We start from the raw sequence: 15,912 nt of genomic DNA, 5'->3' as shown, positions 1-15,912 counted from the left end.
TTTGTTTATGATATAGACACATTTATTTTAAGACCTTCATAACATAACCCATTGACTCGAACATACATCATAAAGGATATCTATAATATAAATATACAAATCTTAAATTCTTAATTTTAAAAGCGTTAACTTTTATTCAACTTACCATGTAACCACCATGCGTTAGTAATACTACCCATTTTTATATTTCCATATGTAAAAAAGAGAGAACGCTACATATCATTTTAAGACCTGCGTAATATAATTCATTGACTCGAACATACATCACTAAAATATTAACAAATATTCTATTCCTAAATTTTGGATTATTATAGTATTAAAACTTATATATACCATGTAATTACTCCGCGTTTCTAATACTACTAATTTTCATACATTAATATGTAAGAAAGAGAACGCTACACGATCAGTTACACCAATATTACTAATATCAGTTTTAACATTACAAAATGATATGATACACCCATTTTTACCCGTTAAATTTAATAGTTAATGGTACAAACGATTGAAATGTTAACTGGTACGGAAATCTTTGTTTGAGGGCTTGTGAATTATAAATGAAAACAATATATCCACTCTATTTAAGGTGTTATAGATTAATAGACAGAATCAAGAAAACTAAAGATTTTTAAAGATTATTCAAACATCGGATGGTAAATACATGAGTGATGGAATAGAAGTTTTGCATTACGTATTGTGCAAGATCACGATCTCGTAGCACATTTTCTTCATTTCAATTTGAATGGAATCTGATATATCTTAAAACACACCTGTATAACTTTAAACCTTAACTTGTATTATGCTATTAACGGCGCTTTATATCCTCCGGAAATAGCGCTTTATAAATTAAAATTATTATTATCATCATTATTATTAATTATCATCATTATCATTACTATCATTATTATTATTTTCATTATTATTATCATCATCCCCATTATTATTATATCGTTTTTAATGTACTCTTAAGTAAGTAGCTGTTTATACAAGTTGATAATTTGCAGAGTTTATGAGATTCCACAATTTTATTATTTAGTTATTCATTCATTTATTTATTTATCTTTTACGTATCATTTGAACAAGGTATCCTTATCGGTTTATTTCGAATTGGTCTGATGTCAATTCGTCCAATTACCAACTCATCTACTATCATTTGGGCTACCATTAGTTCGTTCACTATGCACATGGTCTAATTGTCATTTCGTCTAATAAACAGCTGGTCCAATAGCCACGTAGCCCATATAACATTTGGTTTGAATGGACTTGGTGTTACTTGGGTGACATGAATGCAAAGGAAATGGGTTATTAGACCAACTGGTTACTAGACGAAATGGTCATAGACAATATGGTGATTGGACGAAGTGATTATTGGACTAAAATTATTATTGGACCAAATGGTTTTTAGACGAAATTTTTATGCACGGAATGGTTATAGACTAAATGAAATTAGACTATGTGATGAGAGGACGAGTTGGCAGTAGACGAATTGGCAGTTTACCACCCTATCAGTAGTCAAATACTGTTGTACTTGGGCCGGCGGGGGCCCTGTATAACATAAAACAATACAAAATACAAGCATCATAAAATGCAAATGGATAATACAAATTCTAGACATAAACAGATGGAAATTTCAGGCATACATCTACATTTACATCTACATGTACACAATCACATTTTACACTGGTCAAACAACAAATGGCATGACTAAATACTATGAAAATTCTTGTTTGGTACAAGTTATTTAACAATTATTAGACAAAATGAATCTTTTATCTTGTAATTCTTTAAGCTACCCCCTATTCCTAAATAATGTCACGCCAGGGAGAAGTTCCCAATACTTAGATGCTTGATGACATTAGTAGAAAGAACAAATGAATTTCATTGTTAATCCCAAGGCAGAAACTGGAAGAATACACACTTGTTGTTAACGGTATGTATTAATCTAAATCGTATGGCCTATAAGGGTTATTTTATTTGTCAAGTAGTGAAATAAAATTTTGGTTACTAAGACCACGAAAAGCTTGAACTTGGAAAAGGTATGATTGGGTCGTCCTAGTTATAATACAACTATTTCTTAAGATCCTCCCATTACCAACATCCACATAGTGGTGCCGATCGCGGATGTTAATTTGATTGGCGCCTTAATGATAGTACTTGAAGGATGAAATTAAGGTCTTTTCATGCACTTTAATTCAAGAGGCCCTCTACGTCATCCTTGGTGAGGTTGTAAAGGTGCAGCAAATTCGAAAGATGACTGAAATGACCTTTGAACTCCTGTAATGAATGTGATTAAATGAAAGATGAAAATAAATATGAATAAATTTCAACATTGTATTTAAACAAGGGCCTCTCTAGACGCGATTATAATTTTAATCTACACACCTCAGACAGGGGCCGCGGAACGGTTTTCAAAGTGGGGGGGGGGGGGCTGAGCCAAAAGTGGGGGGGGGGGCTGACCATGCTAAAAATCACATGCATATGGTAATTTTTACATTTTTGTACACGGTTTTGGAAAAAAGGTGGGGGGGGGGCTGAAGCCCCCCCCCAGCCCCCCGGTTCCGCGGCCCCTGTCAGAAATGAGTGATTCAATCCCATTCCTTTAATATTTGAAGAGCTTAGTTGCAAAATGGGTTAGGTCCATTTTCCCTAAAATTAGATTTTTTGTTGGTGTCAATGTTTAGACTTTAAGTTGTCGATACCAAAGAAAAGATGAATTTCCCATTAAAAAGTAAACAAAAATGGCAAAGAAAAATAACATTTTTTAAAGGGGTTTGGTCCATTTTAGTTTGGTTGCAGAAGGGGTTAGGTACACAAAAGTTTTTTTTTTTTGAAAAAAATATTTAAAAAATATGAAGATAGGTAGATTTTTATAATTTCCAATTTTATGTACACATGGTCGATGGTAGGGTATCATGAAAATTTAATTTCACATGATATTGTAATATGGGAGAATAAAAAATATGATTTTCTTGAAGTGGACCTAACCCCTTTTGCAACAAAACTCTTCTAAAGAGTCAATTTTTCAAAATGTGTTAGATCCATTTTTCATAAATTTTATTGTTTTCTGTCTTAAAACCTATTGATTTTTAGTCGCTCCGATCATGGACCTATTAGGTCCATGCTCCGATGATGCCCAAGAAAATTTGAAATTCACATCAAAACGTGAATGAAAACGCCAAAGAAAGAACACTTCTTTTCTTCAAAAGAGATTGTATTAATTTCAGTGTGGTTAGGTCTACAATGATAATTTTTGAAGAAAAATAATATATAGAAAAAATTGAAGACAGGTAGATTTCTTTTATACCTAATTTTATGTTCACACGATAGGGTAGTACATCATGACAATCTAGTTTCTCATAATATTGCAATAAGTGAGATAAAAAAAACACGATTTTTCTCGGAATGGTCCAAAGTGGATCTACCCCCTTTTGCAACAAACTCTTTATTTATCAAAAAGATAACTTAACGAATGTTGCATTGGAATTGTCGAATGCTCATTATATCATTATCATTGCCTTCCTGAAACAAAACGGTTCATTTTGGAACAATTTTTTACCTCATGACTTAACTATTTATCCGTGATGAATGAGGTTGCAAATGTCACTCCATGCATGTGCGGTATAAACCAGGGTTGACCAAGGGATTGCTTTGAGATCACGGCCCAATGTAGGCATGTTTTTGGTTCACCAAATCGCCCCAAGTATTTTATTCTCAGTATAGAAATGTTTTACCCGAGATGCGCTGTGTTGTCAATAAAGAGGTCATTTAAAAGGTTGGATGGCGGAACGGACAAAATGATTTAAATTTAGACTGTAAGTTTGAAGAGTGGTTTTAAAAACTTGAATATGCACGTGCGTACAATTTTGCTGAGACCCCATCCCCACCTTGCTCCTCCCTTTCTGGCTGGGTGTGTCAAAACAATCGGAGTATAAAGAATAACAAGTGGAGCGCCTCTGGCTGTCTCACCTACATCGCGCGATTCAATATAGCAGCAGTGCTGACTTTGAAAACTACTATAAAATAATTATTAAAAAAACACCATTCATATTATGATAAAATACTACGTTCATTGACAATAAATGACATTTGACCTTGATCATGCGACCTAAGACTTGTCAATGATACTTGATTACCCCTATATCCGCATTATATAAATTATATCTTAAAACTTTGAAAGTTATGACAACAATCTAATAATTACCTCCAAAATGGCCAAAGTTCCATGACCTTAGATGACTTTTGACTTTGGTCGTGTGACCTGAAACTCGCATGAGATGTTCAGTGATACTTGATTACTCTTATGTCCAATTTTTATGAACTACATGTAGATCCATACACTTTCAGAGTTATGAAGGTTATTCAACAAATGAAGAGTTTAGTTGCAAAAGGGGTTAGGTCCACTTTGGACCATTCTGAGAAAAAACATTTTTTTTTTCTCACTTACTGCAATATTCTTATGAGAAACTAAATTGTGATGATGTACTACCCTATCATGTAAACATAAAATTGGGTATAAAAGAAATCTACCTGTCTTCATTTTTTTTCTATATATTCTTTTAAAAATTATCATTGTGGACCTAACCCCTTTTGCAAGTAAACTGAAATGAATGATTAAACAAGTGATTTTTCTTTGCCACTTTTATTCACGTTTTCATGTAAATTTCAAATTTTCTTTGTTTTCATCAAAGCGACAAAAAATTTGAGGTTTTGAGACAGAAAACAATAAAATTTATGAACAATGGACCTAACCCCTTTTGACAAATGGGCTCTTCAGAAGAGTTTGTTTGCAAAAGGGGTTAGGTCCACTCCAAGAAAATAATTTTTTTAATTCTCCTATATTGCATATTCTTATGCGAAAATAATTTTTTAAGATTCCCTACCATGACAACATAAAATTCGGTATAAAAGAAATCTACCTTTATTCATATTTTTTTTAATATTCTTTTCCAAAAAAATCGGTGTGGACCTAACCCTATTTGCAACTAAACTGGAATGGACCTAACCCCTTCTGAAAAAAGGGATTTTTCTTTGCAATTTTTGATCACTTTTAAATAGGAATTTCAACTTTTCTTTGGTACCATCTTATAGAGCTACTAAAAATCTATACATTGAGACCAACAAATCAAATTTCATGAAAAATGGACCCAACCCCTTTTGCAAGTGAGGTCTTCAAATATCCCCAACATGGCCAAAGTCCATTGACCTTTGGCCTTAAGTAGTTATGGTATAGACCTCATACCTATTTGACCCGGTCATGACCTTTGACCACACGACCTTTGACCCATGCCCTTTGACCACATGACCTTTAATCCGGTCAGCCTTTGACCTATAGCCTGTCAGCCTTTGACCTTTGGCCCGGTCAGCCATGACCTTTAGTCCGGTCAGCCTTTGACCACATGACCTTTGACCCATGCCCTTTGACCACATGACCTTTAGTCCGGTCAGCTTTTGACCTTTAGCCCGGTCAGCCATGACCTTTAGTTCGGTCAGCCTTTGACCGCATGAACTTTACCCTGGTCAGCCTTTGACCACACGACCCGATGGGTTGACCCAGACTTCCGGCCAGCCATGTCACCATGAAATGGTATTACGACACAGTTACGCAACCACCGGGATGTCATAGAATTACCCTTATTGCACCCTACGGTATTGCACCACCGTTGCGTCATCGCCGCGTATGGATGACTTCCGGTCGACCTTATCACACGATGCAGCGACGCGACGTTGCACGGGCATATGATACGATGCACAAAAAGACATCTATACAGTTTCTTATTTAAAAAGTTATCAATCTCCGCCTACAGCGGATATGTCAAGCGCCTCGCATGACGTCACCAGTTACGCAAGCACCGTGATGTCATATCCCAGGGAATTACCCTTTACCCGGTATTGCACCACCGTGGCGCAATCGTCACGTATAGGATACGATGCACAAAACAGACGTAAGATTTCTGCACAGTTTCCTATTGAAAAATTGATCTTTCTCCGCCTATATACCAGCAGATATGTCAAGTGCCTCGCATGACGTCACCATGAAATGGTGTTAGGGACGCAACCACCGTGATGTCATCCCAGGGAATTACCCTTATCGCACCGTATCGGTATTGCACCACCGTGGCGCAATCGTCACGTATAGGATACGATGCACAAAACAGACGTAAGATTTCTGCACAGTTTCCTATTGAAAAATTGATCTTTCTCCGCCTATATACCAGCAGATATGTCAAGTGCCTCGCATGACGTCACCATGAAATGGTGTTAGGGACGCAACCACCGTGATGTCATCCCAGGGAATTACCCTTATCGCACCGTATCGGTATTGCACCACCGTGGCGCAATCGTCACGTATAGGATACGATGCACAAAACAGACGTATGATTTCTACACAGTTTCCTATTGAAAAAGTTATCTTTCTCTGCCTACCAGCAGATGTGTCAAGTGCCTCGCGGTTCACGAATCAATCACCCCATGCACGGCCAACGCGCGTCATTGAACTTGGGATATCCTATTGGAAAGCTAGGTGAAAACCGACTCTCTCTCTGCCTCTTATTACAACAATTATTGGTAATCCAACATGTGATTATACTCATGATAATAGTGACATCTCAGGCTCTACTCATTCCAGACTTTTCCCCATCAAAACTCTCTGACTTTTTCATACTGTTTTGTTCATATTTCCATACTTTTCATTTTAACTGCCCGGCTCTCTGACTCGCAAAAAGTATACTATATTGAAACCAGTAGATGACTCCTTTAAATCAACTTCATTCATCCGCAGTACAGATGGTGATAACATGAAACACTATACAGTCAAGGATGATTCTTTATTCTTATCATTTATTCTATTCCATTTCAATGTAGATAGGTTCAGATACTGTATAAACAGCAGATTTTGATACAAAGGTAAAATAATGTAAGTTTTGTTCTCAAATTATGTTGTAATAACAAACTAATTGTTAACTGTTCATTGTTAATATTAAAGTGAAGTTCTCGTTTTTCTATTTCTTCGCTTAACTTAATGGATTGTAACACATGTCTATGGATGGCATTAAAAAATATGAACACAATGAAGTTCAAACTGTCATTTATGTTGACGGCGTTTTCTTGGATTATTATTATTCGACAAGCTGATGTTTGTGCCTTTAGTTGTAGACTCCATCTTCACCCTCCGTTTCTTCTCCACCATCATCATCGTCATCGTCACCTTGATACTGGAATAAACCATCGAATTGTGAACCATGCCTGGCTTTAGAACACTCTCGGTACGGCTTTCCGGAATTCCATGCCATTCTTTAATCTTTCCGAGAGATCGGACACGATTTCATGATAGATGTCAGCGTCTTCGAGGTACACGTTCTGCTGCAAGAACTGAGAGTAAAGATCGAAAAAGATGCGTTTGACTGCCCACATTAGTTTCACGTGAGCCTTTGCTTTAGCGTCTTCTTCTTCCATTCCTTCTGAGATGTATTTCTGATATTTTTCGTCTCTCAAGTCCTTGGTGGCCGTCATGGCTTGCTCTAACCATCCTCGATAAGCGAGGTTGTCTTCAGTTTCTTCCATGTTTGCTGTCATTGACGATTCGTGTCCATCGTTTTCTGATACACTCGTTTCGGAATCATCGTTGGATTCTTCAACTCTTTGCATTTGAGAGGGTGGGTCGGAGTCTTCATCTTCACTCGTTTCTTCTCCAGTATCATGCTCATTTTGTTCATGCCTCTGCATATCATACTTCCTACTAAAAGTTTTATCGCATCGTGAACAAGCGTAACGGTTGGACATATCCAACGTATTCATGCTGACTCGATGATTATTTGTTGGGAAATGAAGAAAATTAACGTTCAACCTTGTAATTATACGTAATCATAAAACGCACGCGAAGGTACTTTGATTCTTACGGATTTTTGCGGATTCCTACGGAATTTTACGGATTATAGCTTACGGATTCTTACGGATTCTAGCTTACGGATTCTTACGGATTTTTACAGATTCTTACGGATTTTTACGGATCCTTACGGATTCTTACGGATTCTTACAGATTCTTACGGATTTTTACAGATTCTTACGGATTTTTACGGATTCTTACGGATTCTTACGGATTTTTGCGGATTCTTACGGATTTTTGCGGATTCTTACGGATCATAGCTTACGGATTTTTGGGGTGATTGATTCGTGAACCGCGAGGCACTTGACATATCTGCTGGTAGGCAGAGAAAGATAACTTTTTCAATAGGAAACTGTGTAGAAATCATACGTCTGTTTTGTGCATCGTATCCTATTCGTGACGATTGCGCCACGGTGGTGCAATACCGATACGGTGCGATAAGGGTAATTCCCTGGGATGACATCACGGTGGTTGCGTCGCTAACACCATTTCATGGTGACGTCATGCGAGGCACTTGACATATCTGCTGGTATATAGGCGGAGAAAGATCAATTTTTCAATAGGAAACTGTGCAGAAATCTTACGTCTGTTTTGTGCATCGTATCCTATACGTGACGATTGCGCCACGGTGGTGCAATACCGGGTAAAGGGTAATTCCCTGGGATATGACATCACGGTGCTTGCGTAACTGGTGACGTCATGCGAGGCGCTTGACATATCCGCTGTAGGCGGAGAATGATAACTTTTTAAATAAGAAACTGTATAGATGTCTTTTTGTGCATCGTATCATATGCCCGTGCAACGTCGCTGCATCGTGTGATAAGGTCGACCGGAAGTCATCCATACGCGGCGATGACGCAACGGTGGTGCAATACCGTAGGGTGCAATAAGGGTAATTCTATGACATCCCGGTGGTTGCGTAACTGTGTCGTAATACCATTTCATGGTGACATGCTGGCCGGAAGTCTGGGTCAACCCATCGGGTCGTGTGGTCAAAGGCTGACCAGGGTAAAGTTCATGCGGTCAAAGGCTGACCGGACTAAAGGTCATGTGGTCAAAGGGCATGGGTCAAAGGTCATGTGGTCAAAGGCTGACCGGACTAAAGGTCATGGCTGACCGGGCCAAAGGTCAAAGGCTGACAGGCTATAGGTCAAAGGCTGACCGGACTAAAGATCATGTGGTCAAAGGGCATGGGTCAAAGGTCGTGTGGTCAAAGGTCATGACCGGGTCAAATAGGTATGAGGTCTATACCATAACTACTGCCTTAGTCATGTGACCTGAAATTCGCAAATGATGTTCAGTGATACTTGATTACTCTTATGTCCAAGTTCTATTAACTAGACCAATAAACTTAGAGTTATGTTGTTATTTCAACAGATGCCCCCAACATGGCCAAAGTTCATTGACCTTAAATGACCTTAGACCTTGATCATGTGACCTGAAACTCACACAGGATGTTTGGTGATATTTTATTACACTTATGTCCAAGTTTCATGAGTCAGATCCATAAACTTTGAAAGTTATGATTGAAATTCAACAAATACCCCCGACATGGCCAAAGTTCACTGACCTTTGACCTTGGTCATGTGACCTGAAACTCTCACAGGATGTTCAGTGATACTTGATTACTCATATGTCCAAGTTTTATGAACTAGACCAATACACTTTCAAAGTTATGATGGCAATTCAACAAATACCCCCAACTTGGCCAAAGTTCATTGACCTTACATGACCTTTTATCTTGGTCATGTGATCTGATATTCGCACATGATGTTCAGTGATACTTGATTACTCTTTTGTCCATGTTTCATGAAACAGCTCAATAGACTTTTTAAAGTTAAGATGGTAATTCAACATATACCCCCAACTTGGCCAAAGTTCATTGGCCCTAAATGACATTTGGCCTTGTTCATGTGACTTGAAACTCCGGCAGGATGTTTAGTTATACTTGATTTCTCGTGTGTTCTGAACTAGGTCTATATACTTTTTAACTTATGATGTCATTTCAAAAACTTAACCTTCGGTTAAGATTTTGAAGTTGATATCCCCAACATGGTCTAAGTTCATTGACCCATTGACCTTTGACCTTAGTCATGTGACCTGAAACTCAGGCAGGATGTTTAGTAATACTTTCTTAAGCTTTTGTTCGAGTTTCATGAGCTAGCTTCATATAATTTCTAAGTTATGATGTAATTTCAAAAACTTAATCTTCGATTAAGATTTTATGTTGACGCCGCCACCGCCGCCGTCGGAAAAGCGGCGCTTATAGTCTCACTCTGCTATGCAGGTGAGACAAAAAAGGAAGTATTCCTTAATAACAACTTACCTTTGTGATGGATGAACAGGCTCTTGTTAACTTGAGTCTTGACTTGACCTTTGGTTGGCTTGATATCAGGGAGCAGTAGTCAGACATCATCTGTCGCTGTAGCGGATGTTCATTGTAGTAGGGTAGATGGTTTGATTCACTCTGATATTAGCGGAGCATGAATAAAAAACAATGAACGTATACGATATTGGTTTGAGCTTAGGCATTTTCCCATTAGCAACTTTGCTCCCATTTGAGGCGATTTTTTTTTCTCGATCGCTTCCAGTCATTTTATATTTGATAGGCCCACCTGAATATTCATCAAGGAGAAAGTCCAACGAAACATAAGGTGGATTTTATCAAAGGCGGATGTTGAATATAAAAGTTGTAACATTAAAAAAACTTGCTTGTTTATTAGGCAGAACACTGGGAATGAACTGAGAGTGCAGATATCAATCGATTTTATGTGGATTGATTGAATAAAGGACAAAACGAAAATGAATAGACAAATTGGTAATACAAATATTTTTTGGAAGATTAATAGCGTAATTGGTATATTTACCTGTGACAGCGTGGCAGTCCTAGCTGCATCTGCAATGGCTTCAGCAACAGCGATGACACATCGATCAGCTGTTTCTGATCTTGGCATATCAAACAAAGATTGTAGGTTGGTAAGTACTTGGCACCAGAAGCGAGACAAACTACACAAGATAGTAAATGAGGGTAAACGACAAGACATAAAACAAACATCTGCATTACTATTCTGGAACTTTCGGGGAAGAGCTGCCTCCGTATAACAAAATGTACATTGTGTTAGCTTTTGACAGGGTTTTTGCGTCAAGGTTTACTTTCATATGTTGCTTCAACAATGGAAAATGATGAGGTGGAGAAAAACATAACCTAAAAAAAAAAAACTTGTGATGTAAAGGATGTAAAGAAACACAAATAAGTGTTAATGATTCAGATCCTGGATGGACAACCAAAAGAAGACTTGGACTTGATGGACTAAACAAGACAAAAAAAAATGCCATTTAATTACGGATGGGTCTACATTACAAGTGCGTTTAAAGCATTATTTCGTGGTTAGATTTAAAACCCTAAACTTCAAGAATAGGGTGCTCTGACAAGTGTGTATGGATACTGATGTATTTTGATTTTATGTTTTATTTCAAAATTATATATAATGTAATAAGAATATTAATAGTAGAATTTGGCTCACCAATTCATTTTCCAATTTTGCGCGCATTCCTTGGACGATTTCCCATCGGTGTACTTGACGGCAAGGTCATCAAACGTGTCAAAGAGATGCTTTACAGGTAGAGGGATCCTGGATGGTTTCTTGAACATAACCTCAAAGACTCCATCTACGTATGGACCTATTGATGCCTACAAATCAACGATATTAAACCGACATCACAACTTCCAAATGCGATTTTATGATGATCAAAAATGATTATCATACATGTAGTTATAGTGATGACGATCGTTATGGAAATGGTGATACTGATGAGAATGCAAATGGTACAATGTTGATAAAAAAATAACAGTAATGCTTTACAATCATAAAAAAAATGATGATATATGGTAATGATTAGACCAGAGTCATAAATGTTTCTTTGAACCGGTGCCCACATAAGAAATTTAATGTCACCAAAGACTGGGAATTTCACTATCACACATAATCGTACTGAGCAATTATTTGAAATTTAATGTGGATATTAGCAATGGACAATCCTATCATTTTCAGAATTACTCCCTTCGTGGCCTCAATTAATACTGGAAAGACTAGTGTCGTACGGATCACAGTACGCTCACATAGTGGACTATGTGAAATTATAATTCCCACTGTTAAAACACCCAGATTCAACCATTTTAAGATACAAGTACATGTATGTTCACACTGTGGACAATTTCGACAGCGTGACTGTGTTCACAGCGTGCTCACATAGTCGACTATGTGAATATGTGATTCACACTGTTGCAGTAATCAAGTTTAGCAGTGTGAAGGTGATTTCACACTGTGTTCCACACTGTGAACACACTCTAGCACTGTGTTATTTTCAGTAGGAGATACTGACTCCACTACCATTACATCGGAGATACAATAACTTACTTTCATTTTAAGCATGTGTGGGATAGCAAGATTCCGATCAAGCTCTGCTCTCTTTCTTTTAATGTTATCAGGCAGGTTGACTGCTTTCCTTGTTGGCCCTTCAGCATCAATCTGGGCGATTTAAACAGTCAATCGAAAACATACATCATCTACGCATTCAATAAATTGCAGCCTACATACACATTTTGTAGATATAGGGTGAAGATAGAGTCAAGCAGAGTCGATCCTGGGACGGTTAGGTGAATATCGATTTGCCCTTCCCCAAAAGAATATTGTTTACAACTTGAAAATTATAATAAGCAATGCAAAATACATTATAGCCTTGAAATCATTGGAAAACATGATCAGGCAATTATACTTGGAAAAAAATTATGCCTTCTAACAAACTTTTCATTTTTTGTGGCAAGCTTCATCCGTAAAATGTGGTAATTTTTGACATTTCTGATCTACTTTTGCCCACCCTCCCACCTCCCATCCCAAACGTGGACTGACGCTTGTGTGATCAAACATGATATAACTCTTGATGTAAGTAAGATGTAAAAAAAGACGAATTTTATCAACTACACGATAAAACAACGCAAAACCATACGAATGTCACAATTCTAGCTAAAAACCTTCAAATGGACAGCATTCAAAGTCAGTTGAGATGGTCCTGATGTAAGATTCATCTCATCTGATACAGGTATCAAGGATTCATCTGAGGGAGGGGAAGGAAACATTTATTAAAATTTATATGAATTCAAAGGTTTTTTTCAACAGATGACGATAACATTGGAGGCAGTGTAGCTCAGTCGGTTAGAGCGCCTGTTCCGGATAAGATCGTAGATCTCAACGTGCGTGGGTTCGAGTCCCGCAGCATGCCGGAAGACGTCTAACAAAAAAAACTGATGCTAGCGTTGTGTGTTAACGTGCCTCACCGCTGCTCAGTGCAGGTGTGAATGCAGTTGGAAATCACTCCGTCCATCGGAAAGGACGCAAATGTTGGTCCCGTGTATAGGAGAGTCACAACCTATGCACGTTAAAACCAATACACTATTCGTCAAAGAGTAGGGTGTTCACCCGGTGTATTGCACCTGCCGGTCCCCGGTACTACAATATTGCAAGAATCTTCAGGATTGAAGGAGGCAGTGTAACTTGAAGAAGAAGAAGAAGAAGAAGAAGAACATACAAGCCAAGGCTAAAAAAAGTCGAATTCTCTGTACTTGAGAGTATTCATACTGAGTTCATCATTTACCGACAATGAGTGCTGTAATATGTCATGTTTGACGATTTTCTCTATATATTGATATGGAAATCATTCGAGACTAGAAATTTAAAGGTCTGTTTTTTTCACTCTGGGAAGATTCACAGGTGATTAAGGAAGGCATTTCCTTTTTTTTAGCACAAGTCATGATGGGTACATTTTAAAATATTCAGATGTATTTACTTACATGTGTTCGAAGATAATTCTTTGACATCAAGAGCTTGGTAGCCATTGACAGGTGCTTTCGGTAGCTGGTTCTTACCTACCAGTGCAACACGAGATCCGTTCCTAATCTAAGAAATGAAAGACAGTTGAAAATCGATGTACCAATATTCAACCTCTCTCTCTCTCAGTAGATCGGTACTCCCTAAAGATATCAATCCAATGCATACAAACTGAAAGCAATATTACGCATCTTCCTCGGAACACTGAAGTTATATTGCAGGGATACAGCAAAAAACAGTAATGGGTAAAGTAAAAAAAAAACAAGACCAGTAACTTTAGGATTAACAAAATGGTACATGTTGGCAAACGAGTACACGTCGTGAGGAGATCTGGCTTCAAAAACAAATCAACAAACTGTTGCCCCTATTTGCTTTGGAAATTAATTAGCGGATCCTTATCAAACTCAAGTAAATCATTTCAAATTGACAACCATGCACCATGTCAATATATTTACATGTACAGAACGCTTTTGTGTGTGGGTGATTTTAACACCCGTGCGTCGGTAGATATGGATAATCCAATTATTCCGTCAGAATGCCTCATTATTGAAGTTTACTTACTCATTCTTACTCCATACTTACTTTACTGCCGTCTTACAATGATTACAGGTTTATAATTGCTTAAATGAGTGAGCATCTTTCTTATGATGTGAGTAAATAAAACATCCGGATTTATAATAGTTATCGCAAAATAAGGTAGAAGAAACCATTACGAACCCCGTAGCTCTTCATTGTATTGAACATGACCTTGCTCTGTGTCTCAGACATGTCGTCAACATCCTGAAGCAAAGTATAGCTTTCAGGAGATTCGATCCAAACTTTAAAAAAATGTATACGAGCGAAAATTCACTTTGGATAACTAAATATGAAACGTGAAGTATTGATCTTATCGGCAGAATGATGATCCATTTTGTTGTGTATCGGGCATTTCAGTTGAATTTATTATACTGCTGTTTCATTTAAATACTGGCAGTCAGAACGCCTACACGAAATGCCTCAACATCCCTATTCAAGTTAATTTGATTAATATTACGGCCCTACAGGTACCACGAAATTTGTGTCATGAGAATCAACACCTTCCCCATTAAACACAGAATAGAGTACCGAAGCGATGACGTCAGTTACCATGGTGTCATGGCGGCCTGGGTCTAAACATATGAACCCGCCGATTGAAAGCGTGTGTTTCCCATAAGAGAAAATGGCTGCTATGGGAATTTAATCACTACTAGCATTTTTTTTCAGACAAGCCAAAGTCATGTACAGACGATCGTCAGCTGCGACTCTGTTTAGAACCAGCCTGTCATGACACCATGGCAACTGACGTCGCACCTTGGTACTCTATTGCTTAATCTACGCCTGTCCTTTGTTCTGGTAGTCCGTTTATTGCGCCTTTTTTCCGAATTGATCAATTCAGTCTTCTAACGCTAGGCTCCACCACATACTTTGTTGATCTTTCAAGCTACCGTGCTTTACCATTGTGGGTTTTCTTCTCTTCTGTAAATGGTACATACATATTCATTTTCGGCATCATGAAATAATTTACATAAGCGTCAGAATTTACGTTAGTATCAGAAGACGTCTTTAAATAATTTATGTCAGCTTAAATTCAACACCTATTCTGATTGCCCTGTATTATTATTATTCTCACCAAGGTCAACTGCATCAACATCCCTCGGTAGCAGGCAGAAACCCTTCATCCAAAGGCAATCTAGGATCTTCTGTTTGGCTTGCTTCACGGTATCAACATTCAAAACGTTTACTCGAACATAGGTATGGCCGTCTTCATCAACAACATCGATGTTCTACATCAATAGCAATGTAAACGAAAGTATAAGATATGTTTTTAGAGTTCTGTATTTTCATTGCAAATGTATAACCTGAGGTATCAGTAAAGTACTTCTCTTGTTGACTTTCTAGAAAGAAACACACCCCAAAAAACACATACGATATGACTGTTCGCTCATAGAGTTTATGCTTTTATTGTTAATTACATGTACGTAGAGACTTTTTAAACCTACAATGAGATCAAATATTTTTTTTTTTTTTCAGACGAGGACCTCCATTTAAAAAAAGTCCATAGTATAAAAGGACACCCCTCATGATATACAAATACGGTCCGAAGTATATTATATGACTAAAATTGGT

General features: G+C 37.7%; 1 protein-coding gene across 4 annotated transcripts in view; it reads right to left on the bottom strand.

Annotated features, from left to right (window-relative positions):
* Window positions 1-914: 914 nt before the first annotated feature.
* The window catches only part of LOC129280187 (plexin-A4-like), a 48,832-nt gene continuing 33,834 nt past the window's right edge, over window positions 915-15,912 (bottom strand). For 2 of the 4 annotated variants that reach the window (XM_064112263.1, XM_064112264.1), the window contains exons 28-36: window positions 15,416-15,569; window positions 14,485-14,585; window positions 13,731-13,836; window positions 12,915-12,997; window positions 12,301-12,411; window positions 11,407-11,573; window positions 10,750-10,888; window positions 10,209-10,349; window positions 2,099-2,274 (exon numbers count right to left, since the gene is read on the bottom strand). In XM_064112263.1, coding sequence (XP_063968333.1) covers window positions 2,188-2,274; window positions 10,209-10,349; window positions 10,750-10,888; window positions 11,407-11,573; window positions 12,301-12,411; window positions 12,915-12,997; window positions 13,731-13,836; window positions 14,485-14,585; window positions 15,416-15,569 — 1,089 coding nt within the window. In that variant the 3' untranslated portion in view covers window positions 2,099-2,187. Of the gene's footprint in view, window positions 2,275-10,208; window positions 10,350-10,749; window positions 10,889-11,406; window positions 11,574-12,300; window positions 12,412-12,914; window positions 12,998-13,730; window positions 13,837-14,484; window positions 14,586-15,415; window positions 15,570-15,912 lie in introns of those variants that run through there. The other 2 variants (XM_064112265.1, XM_064112266.1) reach the window with 2 other exon arrangements.

The sequence above is a fragment of the Lytechinus pictus genome, chromosome 17 (assembly GCF_037042905.1).
Source record: "Lytechinus pictus isolate F3 Inbred chromosome 17, Lp3.0, whole genome shotgun sequence".
NCBI lineage: Eukaryota > Metazoa > Echinodermata > Echinoidea > Temnopleuroida > Toxopneustidae > Lytechinus > Lytechinus pictus.
Note: the sequence above shows the minus strand (reverse complement) of the source record. Positions and strands in the feature narration are given on the sequence as shown.